The sequence below is a fragment of the Gymnoscopelus braueri genome (assembly GCF_963280865.1).
Source record: "Gymnoscopelus braueri genome assembly, chromosome: 16".
NCBI lineage: Eukaryota > Metazoa > Chordata > Actinopteri > Myctophiformes > Myctophidae > Gymnoscopelus > Gymnoscopelus braueri.
In genome coordinates, this window is record NC_137616.1 from 32,603,508 (window position 1) to 32,625,376 (window position 21,869).

Here is a 21,869-nt window from a genome sequence, read left to right on the forward strand (position 1 = left end):
AGCCGGTCCAACTACTGCGGGTGCAACAACAGCTGGTCCAACTACTGCTGGTGCAACTACAGCCGGTCCAACTACTGCGGGTGCAACAACAGCTGGTCCAACTACTGCTGCTGCAACTACAGCCGGTCCAACTACTGCTGCTGCAACTACAGTGGGTCCAACAACAGCTGGTCCAACTTCTGCTGCTGCAACTACAGCCGGTCCAACTACAGCCGGTCCAACTACTGCTGGTGTAACTACAGCCGGTTCAACTATTGCTGCTGCAACTACATTGGGTCCAACTACAGCCCGTCCAACTACTGCTGCTGCAACTACAGTGGGTCCAACTACAGCCGGTCCAACTACTGCTGGTGCAACTACAGCCGGTCCAACTACTGCTGGTGCAACAACAGTTGCAAATGTTACGGTCGCTCCCACCACAGTTGCAACTGCTACGGTTGCTGCCACCACTGTCTCGACAGATGCTCCTACTGCTGATGAAGACACCGTAACTCTTAAGTTTAGTCTCGACCAAACCTTCAGCTCTGATCTCTCCGACTCATCTACCACAGCGTTTAAGACTTTGGCTGCCACAGTGGTCTCACAAGTAAGACAAATGATGTGCTCGTTGTACTCAAGCAAGAACATTCTAAATTGTAACTTATTATCAATGTGCAATTCAGGCAGGAATGGAGCTTTTACTATGTATTTACTGTATCTAATTTAAGTCAGATGTTAATTAATTGATTGATTGATTGATTGATTGGATTGATAGATTGATTTATTAGCAGTTTGCAAAAGGTACAGGTACAATAATGCTAAAAGCATAACACAAAAAGCCCTGATGGCTTGTTTCCATTGTGGTCCTTCAAGTAAATCATGGAATTAAGGCCATTTTTCAGTGGATGGATATTTCTTCGGTTTGAGTTTGAAAGTTCTTTTGGGTTCTAAGAAAAACAAAATCAGTTCAACACAATAAATGAAAGAGAAAGGGGTGGGGGGGGGGGTAAACTTTACTAAACTTCACAGCATTGCAGTGCAGGTTAGCATGTTCTTGTTGGGACAATATTTCCATCAGCAATTGAGCTTAACCAATTGACATTCTTCTCTTTCAGGTAAACACGATTTACAGCAGCAGCAGCAGTGGCACTACAACTTTCAAACGCTCTATAGTCGACAGTTTCACGTAAGACAGAGTTTTGATCAATTGCTTACGTTCCATTATGAGTTAGCAATGATTTGCAATTTAAAAGTCACATTCTCTTTCTCACACATTACAGGTCAGGATCAGTTGTTACTCAAATGAGTCTGGTGTTCCCAAAAGACTCAGTTCCTTCTACAAGCACAGTAGAAACAGCAATGAATACTGCAATTAGCAGTGGTTCCACCTCACTAAACGTCATATCCGGCACTGTTAGTGCAACCGTTGCCACCACTGCTGCAACTACAGTGGGTCCAACTACAGCCGGTCTATCTACTGCTGCTGTAACTACAGCCGGTCCAACTACTGCAGCTGCAACTACAGTTGGTCCAACTACAGCCGGTCCAACTACTGCTGGTGCAACAACAGCCGGTCCAACTAGTGCTGGTCCAACTACAGCCGGTCTATCTACTGCTGCTGTAACTACAGCCGGTCCAACTACTGCAGCTGCAACTACAGTTGGTCCAACTACAGCCGGTCCAACTACTGCTGGTGCAACAACAGCCGGTCCAACTAGTGCTGGTCCAACTACAGCCGGTCTATCTACTGCTGCTGTAACTACAGCCGGTCCAACTACTGCAGCTGCAACTACAGTTGGTCCAACTACAGCCGGTCCAACTACTGCTGGTGCAACAACAGCCGGTCCAACTAGTGCTGGTGTAACTACTGCTGCTGCAACTACAGTTGGTCCAACTACAGCCGGTCCAACTACTGCTGGTGCAACGACAGCCGGTCCAACTACAGCCGGTCCAACTACAGCTGGTGTAACTAAAGCCGGTCCAACTACTGCTGCTACAACTACAGTGGGTCCAACTACTGCTGCTGCAACTACCGTCGGTCCAACTACTGCTGCTGCAACTACAGCCAGTAAGTACTCAACAATACTTTACAGACAACAAAACAAAGATGTTTATTAAAGTAAAATAACAAATTAGAGAAATTAAGGGCCTAACAATCTATATTTTTTATTTGGATTGAGACATTTTTTATGTTTGACGTTGAATGTTATGTTGTTGTTGTTATTATTATTATTTAGATGTTTTACTCAATATCTCTTACACAAAGTTGAAAGAGTTGCTATGAGTACTATTTTGATCTACCACTATGAATGAGGAGAATAACTATATTAAAGGTAAGGTGTCCATTGGTGTTGGAGTAAGGCAATACTGTAAGGTGCCGTTAATACTATGAATGGTAAGACATTGACTGTATTAACGGCAACCTGCCATATGAACATCTGTCAGGTGTGTAGAACACATGCCTATAATTTAGCCATGAACAAGGAAATAATCATCTTATACCTCTAAATATGTTTGAATTAGGTAGAGTAAGTTACCGCATAGATTTGAGCAAAATCAGAAGTAGGCCTATATATTACAGATAGACTGATCTAGATGAATACATAGTTGAAGTAAACAATATCAATATACAATACTGTAACTTTTACTGTAGCATTACATATGCAATGAGGACAATCATTTCTAATCCGATGATTTATCTTGCACTATTTCCCCACAGAACTTCCACAGCTGTATGAATACATAGTTGAAGTTGAGATCAGCACTGTTGATGTTGAAGTGTTACATCAACTGAAGGACATCGTGGACAACACTAGTCTTCCTATACGAGTCAGTGACTCTATAAACATCACAGAAGTCAATATAACCTTAACAGGTAAGAATATCGTATAAAACTTTACAATTCATGACACGTTAAACGAAAGTACAATTCAATTAATTTAAGGATACAGTAGTTAAGTTTCATATTAATCTTGATTTAGATTTCAGTCTTAAGCATTGTGTTCCTAATAATTCTGCTTGAAGCATTGCATATTAAACCAGGAATTTTTTTTATTTATCTTTTACTATTTCCCACAGACCCTCCACAGCTGTGTGAATACGTAGTTGAAGTTGAGATCAGGACTGTTGATGTTGAAGTGTTAGAGCAACTGAAGGACATTGTGAACAACACCAGTTTTCCTATAAGAGTTAGTGACTCAATAAACATCACAGAAGTCAATATAACTTTAATAGGTAAGAATATTCAATAAAACTTTACAATTTATGACAAGTTAAAGGAAACTAAACCGGTGCCTGTTAGGCACCACCCTACTTGGGAACGATGCTAGTGAGGAATTATGCAAGTTGGAAATGCATGTCCCATCCAGTTATGCAATACCTGTCTGTCTGTCTGTCTGTCTGTCTGTCTGTCTGTGTTCCTTTTGTTATTATTAAATTGTAACTTGGTTGAAATTTCAGTCTGAAGTATTCTGATCCTAAATATTCTATGTGAAGCATTTCATAAAGAATCAGGAAAATATTTTCGTAATCCAATGTTTTATCTTGTACTATTTCCCCACAGAACCTCTACAGCTGTATGATTATATAGTAGAAGTTGAAATCAGCACTGTTGATGTTGAAGTGTTACAGCAACTGAAGAACATCTTGGGCAACACTAGTCTTCCTATAAGAGTCAGTGACTCAATAAACATCACAGAAGTCAATATGAACTTAACAGGTAAGAAAATATAATGATAATATATTGTATTAAACTTGAATACAAGTTAAAAGAAATTAACATTGAAGCTTATTTTAAGGATAGATACGTTTCTAATTGTCTCCACCAGGCCAAAAGGCATGGCCGAGACTATGTTTTGCACCCCGTCCGTCCGTACGTGTATCCGTCCGTGAATTTGTCCTTGTGTCCGTCCGTGTGTCCGTCTGTCTGCAAGCAGCTAATCTCCGGCACTGTTGGCCCGGTCACTGAGAAACTGTGCACACACACTCCTTGGATGCCAACGCCGAACCTCTTACCCGAATTGAACTGTTATAGCGTCACCAGGAGGCCAATTTTTCGAAACCATTTAAAAAAAAATACTTTTGTCCAAACATCACGCAAATCAGTACACTGTATTTCTATAGTCATGTGATCAACATGGATCTGTCCGATTTTTCATATTCCATCCTGATTGGCTAACATTGGCTTCCAATACAATCAGAGACACATTGCAATTGTATATTAAATATTATTTTTTATTCTATCTTATCGCCATAGCAACACCCAACAAACTTATCACACATTGCATGTTTTCTTCATATCATGCAGCAAACATTTATCCTCAATATCAACACCTACTTTTTTCTCTTCCAAGCCCCATGTGCCAGGCCCCCAGACAATGTTACTGCCAGTCTAGTGTGTCCCAACTCAACCCATGTGACCTGGGTGGGAAGCCCCAGTGCCACAGCTTACAATGTGACAGCGGTGGGCCAGGATGGACACATATATTACTGCTACACCAACAGTACCAGCTGTCAGATACCCAACATGCACTGTGGCCAGACCTTTACCATCACAGTGACACCATATGCTGACTCATGTGCTGGGAATCCCAGCTTTCCTTATCAGTTCATTGCAGGTACAGAGCAGCAACAAGACTTAAAATCTAAAAACTATGTACTAATCTGATTAATCTCCTACAGACAAATTCTATATTAAAATAGTCTCCACATACTTTTATGTGTTCAGTTCAACGAAGCGTCAAAGAGAATAAACTTTATTTTTCTCCACTTCTTCCCTCTTATGTCTCCAGGTCCTTGCCCACCCAGTAATGTTTCTGTTTCTACATTATGCGGGGTTAATACATTGTCCTGGTCCCCTGACACAGGAGCAGACATGTACATAGCAACAGCAACAGCACATGATGGACACATCCACACCTGTAATTCAGGCAATGCAAACTCCTGCTCTTTCACTGATCTATACTGTGGTGAAAACTACTCTGTCACTGTTGTAGCTGTTGACAGAGGCTGTCACAGTCAACCAAGTTCAGCTGTGGATCTGAAAACAGGTGAGATGTTCACCAAAGACACCACAATGCTGATTTGTTTTTTCTCTCTGGGAGTCAACTTAATTCAATTGAATGATTAAAAATCTAGTTATGGATGAATGCATACATTGAGTAAAGGGTGGAAGGAAGAAATAGGTTGCCCCATTTCTCCTTATTAACTTTATTGAGATTCGAATCATGTTAATGTAAAATGTTCTTCATGATTTATATCTTGTAGCCCAGTTAGATTGTTTCATGTTAGTGCAGTACATTATTGTTTTAATCCAAAGTTTGTTTAACTTTTAATTTTTCTTCTCTTTGTAGTGCCATGTGTTCCTTCCAACATCTCTATAGCTCCTGAATGTATCATCAACAGTGCTGTTGTGTCCTGGTCTGGCCACAAGGGAGCCGTACAGTACTATGTTTCTGCCTCAAGTAGTCAAGGCAACGCCACTTGCCTGTCCTCTGAACTCCATTGTACTCTTACAAGCATCATGTGTGGCACCATCTACGCTGTAGACGTTAAGGCTATCAATGGCAACTGCTCCAGTGACCCGACTCTGGCCCTTACATTCAGCTCAGGTATGAGATGGAGAACATTATGTATACACACACCAAAGACCAAGCACACTTTAATTCCGCTTAGGACCTTTTGGGTCTTATTTTCTACAGGAAGATTTAAGTGGAATGAATGGATTACATTTTAGCTCATGATGGGTGACTTTAATGAATCTCATGTTGGAAGCTTCAGGAAAGATAATTTAAGTTGTACGTGTGTGTGTTTGTACGTGTGTGTGTGTGTGTGTGTGTGTGTGTGTGTGTGTGTGTGTGTGTGTGTGTGTGTGTGTGTGTGTGTGTCTGTTTGTGTCTGTTTGTGTCTGTGTCTGTGTGTGTGTGTGTGTGTGTGTGTGTGTGTGTGTGTGTGTGTGTGTGTGTGTGTGTGTGTGTGTGTGTGTGTGTTGTGTGTGTCTATGTGTGTGTGTTTACCCTGCTAAGATGTTATTTTACTTCCTGAACATATACTGTAAACTAATACATTTTGTATAAGGGGAATAAGGTCAAACATAATAGTGCTAAAAGTAAAAAACTAAATGATGATGCAACAATATACAGTTCATGAACAATAACAAAAAAGTTATGAAAAAAAGAATAGCAACAAAGGAAATGAAGACAATATAATAGATTTATGGTCACGGCACATGCATCACTTGAAATAATGTTCACCTCGTAGTACAGAGTAAAATGTACAAACTCATTGGAATTGTACATTTAACATAAGTCTTTATTTTATTGCATGTTATCTCCATAGCAAGATCCAACAAGCACATCATTTCTTTATATCTTGCAGCCGTCCAGTAAACATTTATCCTATTTATCCACACATTCGCACCTTAATGTCTAATCTCATACCTGCTGCTATGCGTGGACCTACCAACGTGCTACCTTTGTGTTTAACCATATGGACCTTATGTCTAACCTTATGTACATACTGTACCAGCTGGATTATGCTACATATATGTAAATATCTTCTTCTTTTTTTGCATATCCTTGACATGTTTCTCTGTTTTTCTTTCTTTCTCACCTTGCTCTCCATCTTCTTTATCTTTTTCACTTGATCTCTTCCTGAAAACAACAAAAACGAAGGAGCTTGCACAAAAACAAATTTCACTCACTTTTTACACCTGTAAACCTGTGATGTGACAATAAAGATGATCCTCATTCACTTTCTTACTCTTTTTTCTTTCTCTTCCCAGCCCTGTGTGCCCCATATAACGTTACTGCCAGTCTGGTGTGTCCCAACTCAACCCATGTGACCTGGGTGGGAAGCCCCAGTGCCACAGCTTACAATGTGACAGCGGTGGGCCAGGATGGACACATATATTACTGCTACACCAACAGTACCAGCTGTCAGATACCCAACATGCACTGTGGCCAGACCTTTACCATCACAGTGACACCATATGCTGACTCATGTGCTGGGAATCCCAGCTTTCCTTATCAGTTCATTGCAGGTACAGAGCAGCAAAAAGGCTTACATTTTAAAAACTATATACTAATCTGAATAATCTCCTACAGACAAATTCTATATTAAAATAGTCTCCACATACTTTTATGTGTTCAGTTCAACGAAGCATCAAAGAGAATAAACTTTATTTTTCTCCACTTCTTCCCTCTTATGTCTCCAGGTCCTTGCCCACCCAGTAATGTTTCTGTTTCTACATTATGCGGGGTTAATACAGTGTCCTGGTCCCCTGACACAGGAGCAGACATGTACATAGCAACAGCAACAACACATGATGGACACATCCACACCTGTAACTCAAGCAATGCAAACTCCTGCTCTTTCACTGATCTATACTGTGGTGAAAACTACTCTGTCACTGTTGTAGCTGTTGACAGAGGTTGTCACAGTCAACCAAGTTCAGCTGTGGATCTGAAAACAGGTGAGATGTTCACCAAAGACACCACAATGCTAATTTGTTTTTTTTCTCTGGGAGTCAACTTAATTCAATTGAATGATTAAAAATCTAGTTAAGGATGAATGCATACATTGAGTAAAGGGTGGAAGGAAGAAATAGGTTGCCCCATTTCTCCTTATTAACTTTGAGATTCAAATCATGTTAATGTAAAATGTTCTTCATGATTTATATCTTGTAGCCCAGCTAGATTGTTTCATGTTAGTGCAGTACATTATTGTTTTAATCCAAAGTTTGTTTAACTTTTTATTTTTCTTCTCTTTGTAGTGCCATGTGTTCCTTCCAACATCTCTATAGCTCCTGAATGTATCATCAACAGTGCTGTTGTGTCCTGGTCTGGCCACAAGGGAGCCGTACAGTACTATGTTTCTGCCTCAAGTAGTCAAGGCAACGCCACTTGCCTGTCCTCTGAACTCCATTGTACTCTTACAAGCATCATGTGTGGCACCATCTACGCTGTAGACGTTAAGGCTATCAATGGCAACTGCTCCAGTGACCCGACTCTGGCCCTTACATTCAGCTCAGGTATGAGATGGAGAACATTATGTATACACACACCAAAGACCAAGCACACTTTAATTCCGCTTAGGACCTTTTGGGTCTTATTTTCTACAGGAAGATTTAAGTGGAATGAATGGATTACATTTTAGCTCATTGATGGAGTTGATTTCACCTTATGACCCACACCAAGTACCACATACTTGGAGGCAATAAGGAAGAAACCAGACCAGGCAGCCAAGGGTATAACGAAACATGTTTGTATTCAGATCAGAAAGAAAGTAGAAGGTTACAGTATCATGGTTCCGCATCATCGGTCGCGTCTCTCTGTAGTGTAACAGAGAAAGCAGTAGCTTTTAACATTGTCCAGTAACATAAACATATGACATCATAGGATGTGACATCGATGAGGTTCCGGGCGAAGGTGGACTTCTCGGATTGGATGAGAGCGATGGTTACGTCGTCGTCTGATGATGGTAGATGATGATAGAGGATGATGGTGTGACAGTTTATCTCTGGACAACAGCGTCCCCATGTCTGGATCAACGTTTGACATCTGACTGCTCTGACCTGTCACACTGGTCAGTGGAGATTTGGTGACACTAAGGGAGACAGCTGTAGAAAAGAGAACATCCAGATACCGTGCTCCCAAAACAATAGATAGCAGAGAAAGCCTGCATGAGTTTGACCTTGGCTTGCAGACAGAGAGACTGGGAGTTACAGAGTACTTTTACCATGACAAAGTACAGGCCCGTATGAGACCATTATTAATAGGACCTTTTAACCAGGTTAATGGACCCTAGACACATTATGATAATTCAGATAAGAGATCAAATAACTCTATCAAGCCTACATCTTATCATGATTTGGATAGGGTCAAAGGTCAAGCTGATTGTACCTTGTGACATTCAAAATCAAATCAGACAGGCAAAGATTGAAATGACTTGAGGGCAAAAATAAATGGTTAGATAACATACACATTTATACTTCTTCAAAAGGACTGTATAATTTATTAATGTATTCAAATAGGAAGCAAAACAGGGTTTATAGTTCATGAATTTCGAAGACACTCCACACAACAAAGTTTTCCCTTTGCATCTTTGCAAATAACTTTATTATAATTCAAAAAAATCTCAGCTAATGTCTCCGTCCCAAGCAAACCTTTTCAACATGTTTTGTTTAACTGTAAGACAGACAATTTTAGCACAGTTTAATGACCCATGGCAGCAGAGAGATTGAGAGGGAGGGACAACTGACTAGTCTGCAAGCTTTCATATTGAAATTTGACAAGAAACCTACGTCTCTGGTCAAAGATTCTGAACACGTTCAGAAATAGAAAAGTTACCTTCCTCGTTGTGGAGCTGCGGTCCATGTGCTCTTATCAAGATACAAGTATTTAAAATGGAACGGGACACTTCTGAACCCTATTTAAATTTGTACATCACTTTACACTTTATTTTGGGAAAAAACGTACGTGATATCGTCTTAAAACTCAAGAAATACTTCCTGATTGCATGTAGGCATGTGGGCATCAAACATCTGTCTATCCAAGACACAAGTTGAAATCTGTAAGACAGAATGGAAATCAAATTTACTGTTCGGCATGCCAGTAGCCTACAGTTGACTGTAGTATGAAACACAGTGTAAAACAATTTGTAACCAAATATGAAATTAAAGTTTAGCCCTGTATGTACAATTGTATGTACAATTAGCAGGTATTGTGACTGTTGTCCAGGGATTGGATTTAATGGGGTGGCTTACATTTTCGTTCTAAAATGAAACAAACACAAAACACAGTAATTAAACATTAAATCATATTTAAATCAAAATCATCAAACTCCCCTCTATTTGACACCCATATATCTATAATATATTGTGTGTCAGATGATTTGTTGATGAGAAAGGGGATGAAAAAAAATAAAAAATTAAAAGTTATAATTAAAACTTTTAAAATTAAAATATAACAATGAAAAATAAGGAATAAACATCTTTGTTCTGAAGAGTATATTGAAATGAGATAAGTACAGAAAAATCGCAAATCTACAAGCTCACAAAAAATCTTAAGTTAAAATGATAAAATATTTTCAAATCTTTTAAAAATAAATCAAAATGACTTTATAATAAACTTAATATTATAGTTAATGTTTCCCAATATTGATATAGAACAAATTGTATCTTATTAGGGTTAATTTAAAAGATCTATTACCAGGTAGGATCATGTTGCCATGGAACCGTGTCTAACATAGCACAAAGCTAACACTTCCTGCTGAAGGAATGGAGTCTCAGACCAGAAGGAATTATGGGAAATTGAGTTTTAAGAGACCAGAGCGATCATTTTGGATGAGCTGATGACGCTAAATTAATGATTTGTCACTGACAGATCCTTGGAAGTTTTACTTTGTTCTAACTGACAGGGGAATTAATGAAATTTGGACTAAAATGGTTATAGAACGAGCGAGACAGACACACATTCAAACATTCACGCATGCATATCAAAATCGCTCATACATAGATAGCAGAAGGGAGAAAAAGATAAACAGAGAAACTTTCACTCCTGTATACGCTCCCCCACTCCCTCGCACTCACACCGCAGACGACAGCTTGCGGACCCATAGAGAGAGAGAGAGAGAGAGAGAGAGAGAGAGAGATAGAGAGAGAAATCGTTCATTAATATACACAGACATACAAACATACCGAACATAGTTATCTTTCAGCAACAAACTAATTTTGGAATTAAAAAGATTTTAACCTGATTGGTTTACTTATTATTTTAAATTATATTCAAAATATTTAAAAGAAATTAAAATGTATTATTAAGGCAAAAATAATTATACTGATGGTTCAAAGAATTTAGAACAGAGTTAAAATATATATATTTTAAACTTTTAAAACAAGCCTTCATAGTATAACATTATAGTGTGAATGTATTCTTCTGTGAGCCAGAGCCTACTTTGTTATGAGAACAGCTCCAACAAGAGAATGTAAACAGATAAGACACAGGAGAAGTGAGAGGCTGTATTGGATAAGGGATTTAAAACCTATTGTTAAAGCTTAATATATTAAATGGATGGATGATTTAACTACAGTGGTCAAAATAAAACAAACATATATAAAAAATGTACTGACAAGTAAGTAAAACACAAACTTCACAGAAGTTTCTGAATTAAAAGGGCAGACAACCTGGCAATTGCCTTGGACATTCAAATATAGCAATGTCCGTTATGCAGCTGTCTGTTTAATGTTTTTGTACCGGCACAAATGTGTCACTGATGGGAAGAGCAAGGGTGGTACTAACATCGAAATACAGCTGCATATCTTGAATAATATAATACTGCAGCAGGGCTAAGACCTACATGTAGCCAGGATAGATAAAGCAACACTGGAGTACTTTAATCATGTGAGCTGATATGAGACCCGATTCGTAACATTAACCCAAATACAGCCAATAGGCAGTGTAAAAGGAGGGCTGGGGTTAATCTTAGGTCAAATATCAGTATAGAAGGAAAATTAGTACATTATGACAATTGTAAGGATATATTCATGCAGGCACACAGACAAACCCCCCACCTAGTGTAAAACTAATATTAGATAAATTCACCCGCACCGAAAACCAAAGCGTGAAAAAGTGGTATTTCGAGGTACAACAAAATAAATCCATATATTTATATATATATAGCCATGCATTGCTCGAACACCCAAGTTGAATCGTGGGTTATTCTAGAGGCCTTGACATAAATATATATATAAATAAAGACAAATAACTGATAGTAACAGCTGATAGTCAAACATCAGTGTAAAAAAACGTCGGGGTGTCTCCGGTGGTCTCATAAACATATACAGAGACAAAGACAAACTATATAATGACCCAGGTAGATAAGAGAATTTATGAGACATTCAGGAATGTTCTCCCAGGGATAAAAGGTGATAAAACATTTTTACTTGACTCACTCCCTAGCGGAGTTGTGTTAAACAGTAATTTACAAACAGGCTGATAATTATGAGACAAATGGTTCGGTAAAGACAATAAAGAAAAAAGGTATACTCATCAGATCAAGGCAGGGATAAGTTACATGGAGGTCCCAATCACTGGACCATGGTACAATACAAATAAAAATATATACTCATCAAATCTGATGTTGGTTCAGGGATCCCGACCCCGATGGCTGGACCATGTCGAGGGTCCAGTCCAAAGGTCCAGCGATCGCGTCCGGGTCCAAAACAAAAAAAATTGTGATACTGTTCAAAGTTAACCTTCATCTGAATAGAAGTGATAAGTCGTTACACCCAAGGCTGGTTCGTTTGATACTGTGGGACACTGATCAAGGCCAAGACACAGATAGGCAGGGTACAAACCCAATAAAGGGCATTTATTGACGGTTTGGCTCAGAGAGCATTGTTTATGGTTTTTTCTTTTCCAAACTTTAAATAATAAGAACTCAACATGTAACACAGGTTCTTCCCAGGGTTGGGGTTTCCATATACATTTCACAATCCATGCATTTCAGTATGTTCCGCAGGTTGCCTATAAAGTAAAAGAGACATTCTTTTAGTTTTCAATTTCACTGTCAATGTTACATTGTAAAGGGAAAATAGTGGAGTTTCTCACTTACCGCCCGAGCACCTGTCCATTCACCAGGAGAGCCAGTGGAGAGTGAGAGAGAGCGTTTGTGTTTGTAGCTTGGGGTGCCACACCTAGCCAGTCATCACAGGTGCGCTGAGTTGGGGCTGATTCATGATGAGGAGAGGTAGGTACCGCCCCTCAATGACGTGGCCTAGGCTGTGGTGCTGTCTGTCAGGTCTCTCTCTGTCTCTCTCCCACTGTTTCTCCCTGGTGAGGTGCCTACCTGTCGGGCGGTTTCCTAGTGAAACTCCACATATCCCCCCCCTAAGCCCACCGCCTGGGCCGGGGGCTTCATTTTCCTCCTCTTCATACATCCGGGACAGTGCGTCCGCGTGCGGGATGTCCTTCCCGGGCCGGTGCTCCACTCTGAAATTATAGTCCTGCAGCTCTAGGAACCAGCGCGTCACCCTGGCATTCCGGTCCTTATTGGTCGCCATCCATTTTAGAGGTGCATGATCTGTAATGAGAGTGAAAGTGCGGCCCCAAAGATAATAGCGGAGGTGGTGTATGGCCCACTTCACCGCCAGACACTCTTTTTCCACTGTTGCATAGTTTTTCTCGTGGTCTAATAGTTTTCTGCTCACATACGTCACCGGGTGCTCCTCGCCATCAATGACCTGGGCGAGGACGGCGCCAAGTCCGGTGCCGGACGCGTCCGTGTGGAGGAGGAACGGCTGGCTGAAGTCGGGGGCCTTCAGCACCGGCTCCTCACAGAGTGCGCTCTTCAGCTGCTGAAACGCCAGCTCTGTTTCGGACGTCCAGGAGACGTGGTGTGGCAGCTTCTGTCGTGTTAGCTCATATAGTGGGGCTGCAACAGTAGAATAATTTTTAATAAACTTTTGATAATACGAAATTAAGCCAAGGAATGACTTTACTTGTTTTTTTGTGACGGGACGGGGCCAGTCCCGGACGCGCTCCACTTTGCGCGTCTGTGGTTTCACGCAGCCCCTGCCAATCGTGTAGCCGAGGTAGTCGGTCTCCGTCAGGCCGAGGCGGCACTTCTTGGCGTTGGTGGTCAGCCCGGCGCGTCTGAGGGCGTCCAGTACCGCGTCCAGGTGCTGTAGGTGGCGAGCCCAGTCACTGCTGTGGATGACGATGTCGTCCAGGTAGGCTGCTGCGTAGGCGCGATGTGGCCGCAGCACCCGGTCCATTAGCCGCTGGAACGTGGCCGGGGCCCCGTGCACCCCAAACGGCAGCACCGTGTACTGGTAGAGCCCCTCAGGCGTGGAGAAGGCTGTCTTCGCTTTGGCCCGGTCCGTCAGTGGCACCTGCCAATATCCCTTGGTCAGGTCGAGGGTGCTGACGAACCGGGCCGGGCCGAGGCGCTCGATGAGCTCGTCGACGCGGGGCATCGGGTAGGCGTCGAACGTGGATACCTCATTCAATTTTCGAAAGTCATTGCAGAATCTCAGTGAACCGTCCGGCTTGGGTACTATGACGATGGGACTGGACCAGGGGCTGTACGACTCCTCGATGACGCCGAGCTCCAACATCTTGGTCACTTCCTCTTTAATCGCCACCCGTCTGGCTTCGGGGATACGGTAGGGCCGTAGGCGCACCACTTTCCCCGCCGTGGTGCGTATGTCGTGACGTATGGCGTTCGTCCGCCCTGGTACGTCGGAGAAGACGTCACGGCTCCGTCCCAGCAGCTCCTTGAGGTCCTGGGTCTGTGCGGGGGAGAGGTCCTCTCCGAGGGGCGCCGGGGGCAGGCTCGGCGGGGCGGCTACGGCGAGCAGGGCGGGCAGGATCAGCGGCGGCGCGTCGTTCCACTTCTTCAGGATGTTTACGTGATAGATTTGGTGACCCTTCCTCCGGCCGGGCTGGCACACTCTGTAGTCGACGGGCCCCATCTTCTCTGTCACTTCGTAGGGTCCCTGCCATTTCGCCAGGAATTTGCATTCACTGCTTGGGACGAGGACCAACACTTTCTCCCCCACCTGGAACTCGCGGAGCGTGGCGCCGCGGTTATACGTGCGCGCCTGGTCCCGCTGTGCCTGCTCCATATGCTCCCGGACTAACGGCCAGATCGCCTTGGCCCGGGCCTGGAGGCGCTCGATGTGGTCACAACGCTGCGGTGGGGAGAGGGTTGGCTCTCCCAGGTCTCCTTGGCGATGTCCAACAGTCCACGGGGTCTCCGGCCATACACAAGTTCGAAAGGCGAGAACCCCGTGGACGCCTGCGGCACCTCCCTGATGGAAAATAATACAAACGGGATCAACTGGTCCCAGTCTTTCCCGTCGACGTCAGTTAGTTTTTTTAACATTTTTTTAAGTGTCTGGTTGAATCTCTCCACGAGACCATCCGTTTGTGGGTGATAGACAGAGGTGCGTATACGTTTCACTTTCAGCCATTTGTACAGTAGTGTCATTACTCTAGACATGAAACATGTGCCTTGGTCAGTGAGGACCTCTTCAGCTATTCCCACCCGGCTAAACATCATCATTAGTTCGTGGGCCACTGCTTTGGCCGAGGCAGTCCGTAGGGGAATAGCCTCTGGATAACGAGTAGCATAGTCAAGTATTACCAGAATGTAGCGGTGGCCCCGGCCAGACTTCGGGAGTGGTCCCACGATGTCCATGGCGAGCCGTGAGAACGGTGTGTTGATGATGGGCAGCGGGACCAGTGGGTTATGAAACGTGGGTCGGGGGGCAGTTTTCTGACACTCCGGGCAGCCCTTGCAAAACTCTTCTACTGCTCGTTTAACACCGGGCCAGTAGAAGCGGGCCAGAATGCGCTCGTATGTCTTTTTTACTCCCAGGTGGGCCCCCAACTGGTGCGTGTGTGCTAGGTACAGGACTCGTGACACATGAGTTTTAGGTACAAGCAACTGTTCTATCGTTTCCCCCCCCTTGTCTATCACCCCTCTATACAACAGTCCATTATTTACAAGAAAGTACGGGGGATTCAGCGTACTCACCCCGTCACATTTCTTCCCGTCGATGGCGGCCACGTTCTGGCGCGCCATGTCCAACGTGGGATCGACCCACTGTGCGGTGGCGAATTCCCCCCCCCCTCGGGGCTTCGGACATCTCAGGTCTGGGGAACTCGGAGAACGGATCACTCGCCGCAGTTGAGGCGTCGCGGCCTGGCGGAGACTGGACCTCCTCCTCTGCTGCACTCGCCTCCTCTTCCTCCGCCGCTGCGGTGTGTGGGGCCTCTTCTGGAGAGGTGCCACTCTCGGAGCCGGGAGAGGTGGGGCGAAACGCCGGGCAGGCGTGTAGTGGAGCTGGGGGTCCGCTGTGCGCAGCGCGGCGGCGCCGGCGACGTGGCGGTTTCTTCTGTAGGCCCGGTTTCCAATATCGGTCGAAGAGAACGCAGTCCACTCCGATCAGCAGTGGCACGGGCAGGTTTGGCACCACTCCGGCTGGTACCACGGCGTCACCCCGTGGAGTCTGGACCCGGAGCTGCGTCACCGGATAATGGCGGACATCGCCGTGCACGCAGGATACTGGCACCGTGGTGGTGGAGAGCGCGCCCGCCAGGTCGGCGCGGACCAGCGTGACAGCGCTCCCCGAGTCCAAGAGCGCATGGGCGTCGGCACCGTCTATCTTCACCGGCAGGCGAGCGTGGCGGCGAGGTGTCGTCCCGGTGTGCAGGCACGGTCGGGCTGCGTCAGAGCTGGCAGCGGTCCCCATCGAGGCGTCGCGGTCTCGGTCGGGGCAGGACCAGGAGATATGGTCGGCCTGGCCACACACATAGCAGCGCCGCTGCTGTGCGCCCCGACCGGGGCCCTCTGCGACGGCCGCGTCGGTGCGGTTGGAGGACGGGTTCGGCTGCTGGGTCCTTCGCCGGTCACGGCCGGGTTTCTCCTCGGCCGGTGCTTTTGGTGCGTCGGCCCGGGTGGACTTCATCATCTCCACGCTGACTTGGTGATTTTCTAAGAGGGCTACTAGTGCTTCCAGGGAGCTCGGGCTCACCTGCGAGGCGTATCTGCGGGCGTCGGGCGGCAAGGAACGTATGCATCTATCTATTACGATTCTGTCAATCATGGGGGGCTCTCCTCCGCTCGTCAGCCAGCTGTGCGTCATGCGTAATAGGTTGGCTACTTGGGGCCGAGGTGGCTGGGCCGCCTGGTAGGACCAGTGGTGGAACCGCTGCGCTCTGGCGGGCAGGCTGTAGCCCTGGCTGGCCAATATCGCTTCCTTCAGCTTACGATAGTCTCTAGCGTCTGCCAAGGTTAGGTCCCGACAGACCCGCTGCGCTTCACCTGTGAGAAACGGTGCCAAGAGCGAGCCCCATTCTGCCGTCGGCCATCTCTCTCTGGCCGCGGTGCGCTCAAACACCTCCAAGTATGCTTCTATATCATCGTCAGGTGATAATTTAGTGAGCACCTCCCGTGGTGCGCGAGTAACCGAAACATCTCGTGAGATCCTATCAATCAATTTTTGTACCGCTGTCTGCAAGTCAGTTTGGCTTTTCAGTAGCGCCGTCAAAGCGGACGCGTGCTCCATGCTGTGGGTTCTTGACGTAGATCAGTGTACCCGTATTCTCCACCATTTGTGGGACACTGATCAAGGCCAAGACACAGATAGGCAGGGTACAAACCCAATAAAGGGCATTTATTGACGGTTTGGCTCAGAGAGCATTGTTTATGTTTTTTTCTTTTCCAAACTTTAAATAATAAGAACTCAACATGTAACACAGGTTCTTCCCAGGGTTGGGGTTTCCATATACATTTCACAATCCATGCATTTCAGTATGTTCCGCAGGTTGCCTATAAAGTAAAAGAGACATTCTTTTAGTTTTCAATTTCACTGTCAATGTTACATTGTAAAGGGAAAATAGTGGAGTTTCTCACTTACCGCCCGAGCACCTGTCCATTCACCAGGAGAGCCAGTGGAGAGTGAGAGAGAGCGTTTGTGTTTGTAGCTTGGGGTGCCACACCTAGCCAGTCATCACAGGTGCGCTGAGTTGGGGCTGATTCATGATGAGGAGAGGTAGGTACCGCCCCTCAATGACGTGGCCTAGGCTGTGGTGCTGTCTGTCAGGTCTCTCTCTGTCTCTCTCCCACTGTTTCTCCCTGGTGAGGTGCCTACCTGTCGGGTGGTTTCCTAGTGAAACTCCACAATACGTATTAAAACATGGTCTGCCGGGGGAAGAGAGTCTGATTGTACAGTTCTCAGTTCCCCCCGTCTACCATATTTCAATCATATCCGGCTCGAAGGACCAATTGATGGAGTTGATTTCACCTTATGACCCACACCAAGTACCACATACTTGTATAACGGAGGCAATAAGGAAGAAACCAGACCAGGCAGCCAAGGGTATAACGAAACATTGTATTCAGATCAGAGAGAAAGTAGAAGGTTACAGTATCATGGTTCCGCATCATCGGTCGCGTCTCTCTGTAGTGTAACAGAGAAAGCAGTAGCTTTTAACATTGTCCAGTAACATAAACATATGACATCATAGGATGTGACATCGATGAGGTTCCGGGCGAAGGTGGACTTCTCGGATTGGATGAGAGCGATGGTTACGTCGTCGTCTGATGATGGTAGATGATGATAGAGGATGATGGTGTGACAGTTTATCTCTGGACAACAGCGTCCCCATGTCTGGATCAACGTTTGACATCTGACTGCTCTGACCTGTCACACTGGTCAGTGGAGATTTGGTGACACTAAGGGAGACAGCTGTAGAAAAGAGAACATCCAGATACCGTGCTCCCAAAACAATAGATAGCAGAGAAAGCCTGCATGAGTTTGACCTTGGCTTGCAGACAGAGAGACTGGGAGTTACAGAGTACTTTTACCATGACAAAGTACAGGCCCGTATGAGACCATTATTAATAGGACCTTTTAACCAGGTTAATGGACCCTAGACACATTATGATAATTCAGATAAGAGATCAAATAACTCTATCACTCATGATGGGTGACTTTAATGAATCTCATGTTGGAAGCTTCAGGAAAGATAATTTAAGTTGTACGTGTGTGTGTGTGTGTACGTGTGTGTGTGTGTGTGTGTGTGTGTGTGTGTGTGTGTGTGTGTGTGTGTGTGTGTGTGTGTGTGTGTGTGTGTGTGTGTGTGTGTGTACCATGCTAAGATGTTATTTTACTTCCTGAACATATACTGTAAACTAATACATTTTGTATAAGGGGAATAAGGTCAAACATAATAGTGCTAAAAGTAAAAAACTAAATGATGATGCAACAATATACAGTTTCTGAACAATAACAAAAAAGTAATGAAAAAAAGAATAGCAACAAAGGAAATGAAGACAATATAATAGATTTATGGTCACGGCACATGCATCACTTGAAATAATGTTCACCTCGTACAGAGTAAAATGTACAAACTCATTGGAATTGTACATTTAAAATAAGTCTTTATTTTATTGCATGTTATCTCCATAGCAAGATCCAACAAGCACGTAATTTCTTTATATCTTGCAACCGTCCAGTAAACATTTATCCTAATTATCCACACATTCGCACCTTAATGTCTAATCTCTTACCTGCTGCTATGCGTTGACCTACCAACGTGCTACCACCTTTGTGTTTAACCATATGGACCTTATGTCTAACCTTATGTACATACTGTACCAGCTGGATTATGCTACATATATGTAAATATCTTCTTCTTTTTTTGCATATCCTTGACATGTTTCTCTGTTTTTCTTTCTTTCTCACCTTGCTCTCCATCTTCTTTATCTTTTTCACTTGATCTCTTCCTGAAAACAACAAAAACGAAGGAGCTTGCACAAAAACAAATTTCACTCACTGTTTACACCTGTGAACCTGTGATGTGACAATAAAGATGATCCTCATTCACTTTCTTACTCTTTTTTTCTTTCTCTTCCCAGCCCTGTGTGCCCCATATAACGTTACTGCCAGTCTGGTGTGTCCCAACTCAACCCATGTGACCTGGGTGGGAAGCCCCAGTGCCACAGCTTACAATGTGACAGCGGTGGGCCAGGATGGACACATATATTACTGCTACACCAACAGTACCAGCTGTCAGATACCCAACATGCACTGTGGCCAGACCTTTACCATCACAGTGACACCATATGCTGACTCATGTGCTGGGAATCCCAGCTTTCCTTATCAGTTCATTGCAGGTACAGAGCAGCAACAAGACTTAAAATCTAAAAAACTATGTACTAATCTGAATAATCTCCTACAGACAAATTCTATATTAAAATAGTCTCCACATACTTTTATGTGTTCAGTTCAACGAAGCGTCAAAGAGAATAAACTTAATTTTTCTCCACTTCTTCCCTCTTATGTCTCCAGGTCCTTGCCCACCCAGTAATGTTTCTGTTTCTACATTATGCGGGGTTAATACAGTGTCCTGGTCCCCTGACATAGGAGCAGACATGTACATAGCAACAGCAACAGCACATGATGGACACATCCACACCTGTAATTCAGGCAATGCAAACTCCTGCTCTTTCACTGATCTATACTGTGGTGAAAACTACTCTGTCACTGTTGTAGCTGTTGACAGAGGTTGTCACAGTCAACCAAGTTCAGCTGTGGATCTGAAAACAGGTGAGATGTTCACCAAAGACACCACAATGCTGATTTGTTTTTTCTCTCTGGGAGTCAACTTAATTCAATTGAATGATTAAAAATCTAGTTATGGATGAATGCATACATTGAGTAAAGGGTGGAAGGAAGAAATAGGTTGCCCCATTTCTCCTTATTAACTTTATTGAGATTCAAATCATGTTAATGTAAAATGTTCTTCATGATTTATATCTTGTAGCCCAGTTAGATTGTTTCATGTTAGTGCAGTACATTATTGTTTTAATCCAAAGTTTGTTTAACTTTTAATTTTTCTTCTCTTTGTAGTGCCATGTGTTCCTTCCAACATCTCTATAGCTCCTGAATGTATCATCAACAGTGCTGTTGTGTCCTGGTCTGGCCACAAGGGAGCCGTACAGTACTATGTTTCTGCCTCAAGTAGTCAAGGCAACGCCACTTGCCTGTCCTCTGAACTCCATTGTACTCTTACAAGCATCATGTGTGGCACCATCTACGCTGTAGACGTTAAGGCTATCAATGGCAACTGCTCCAGTGACCCGACTCTGGCCCTTACATTCAGCTCAGGTATGAGATGGAGAACATTATGTATACACACACCAAAGACCAAGCACACTTTAATTCCGCTTAGGTCCTTTTGGGTCTTATTTTCTACAGGAAGATTTAAGTGGAATGAATGGATTACATTTTAGCTCATGATGGGTGACTTTAATGAATCTCATGTTGGAAGCTTCAGGAAAGATAAATTAAGTTGTACGTGTGTGTGTGTGTGTGTGTGTGTGTGTGTGTGTGTGTGTGTGTGTGTGTGTGTGTGTGTGTGTGTGTGTGTGTGTGTGTGTGTGTGTGTGTGTGTGTGTGTGTGTGTGTGTGTGTCTGTTTGTGTGTGTGTTTACCCTGCTAAGATGTTATTTTACTTCCTGAACATATACTGTAAACTAATACATTTTGTATAAGGGGAATAAGGTCAAACATAATAGTGCTAAAAGTAAAAAACAAAATGATGATGCAACAATATACAGTTTATGAACAATAACAAAAAAGTAATGAAAAAAAGAATAGCAACAAAGGAAATGAAGACAATATAATAGATTTATGGTCACGGCACATGCATCACTTGAAATAATGTTCACCTCGCACAGAGTAAAATGTACAAACTCATTGGAATTGTACATTTAACATGAGTATTTATTTTATTGCATGTTATCTCCATATATATCTTGCAGCCGTCCAGTAAACATGTATCCTATTTATCCACACATTCGCACCTTAATGTCTAATCTCATACCTGCTGCTATGCGTGGACCTACCAACGTGCTACCACCTTTGTGTTTAACCATATGGACCTTATGTCTAACCTTATGTACATACTGTACCAGCTGGATTATGCTACATATATGTAAATATCTTCTTCTTTTTTCGCATATCCTTGACATGTTTCTCTGTTTTTTTTTTCTTTCTCACCTTGCTCTCCCTCTTCTTTATCTTTTTCACTTGATCTCTTCCCGAAAACAACAAAAACGAAGGAGCTTGCACAAAAACAAATTTCACTCACTTTTTACACCTGTAAACCTGTGATGTGACAATAAAGATGATCCTCATTCACTTTCTTACTTTTTTTTTCTTTCTCTTCCCAGCCCTGTGTGCCCCATATAACGTTACTGCCAGTCTGGTGTGTCCCAACTCAACCCATGTGACCTGGGTGGGAAGCCCCAGTGCCACAGCTTACAATGTGACAGCGGTGGGCCAGGATGGACACATATATTACTGCTACACCAAC

At 43.7% G+C, this 21,869-nt stretch overlaps 1 protein-coding gene and 1 long non-coding RNA gene across 2 annotated transcripts; both read left to right on the forward strand.

Annotated features, from left to right (window-relative positions):
* Nucleotides 1–391: 391 nt before the first annotated feature.
* LOC308102689 lies at nucleotides 392–1,370 on the forward strand. The gene is made up of 3 exons (XR_013934684.1): nucleotides 392–586; nucleotides 1,095–1,165; nucleotides 1,260–1,370. It is a non-coding gene; the product is annotated as an uncharacterized lncRNA (long non-coding RNA).
* Nucleotides 1,371–2,284: 914 nt separating this feature from the next.
* On the forward strand, nucleotides 2,285–19,933 carry LOC308103830 (fibronectin type III domain-containing protein 7-like; the record flags this gene model as incomplete). The annotated part of the gene is made up of 9 exons (XM_080454007.1): nucleotides 2,285–2,312; nucleotides 2,699–2,854; nucleotides 3,542–3,697; nucleotides 5,361–5,588; nucleotides 6,761–7,018; nucleotides 7,193–7,450; nucleotides 19,408–19,665; nucleotides 19,841–19,884; nucleotides 19,916–19,933. The coding sequence occupies 9 exons, from the start codon at nucleotides 2,285–2,287 to the stop codon at nucleotides 19,931–19,933; spliced, it is 1,404 nt and encodes a 467-aa protein (XP_080310133.1).
* Between the last annotated feature and the right edge of the window lie 1,936 nt (nucleotides 19,934–21,869).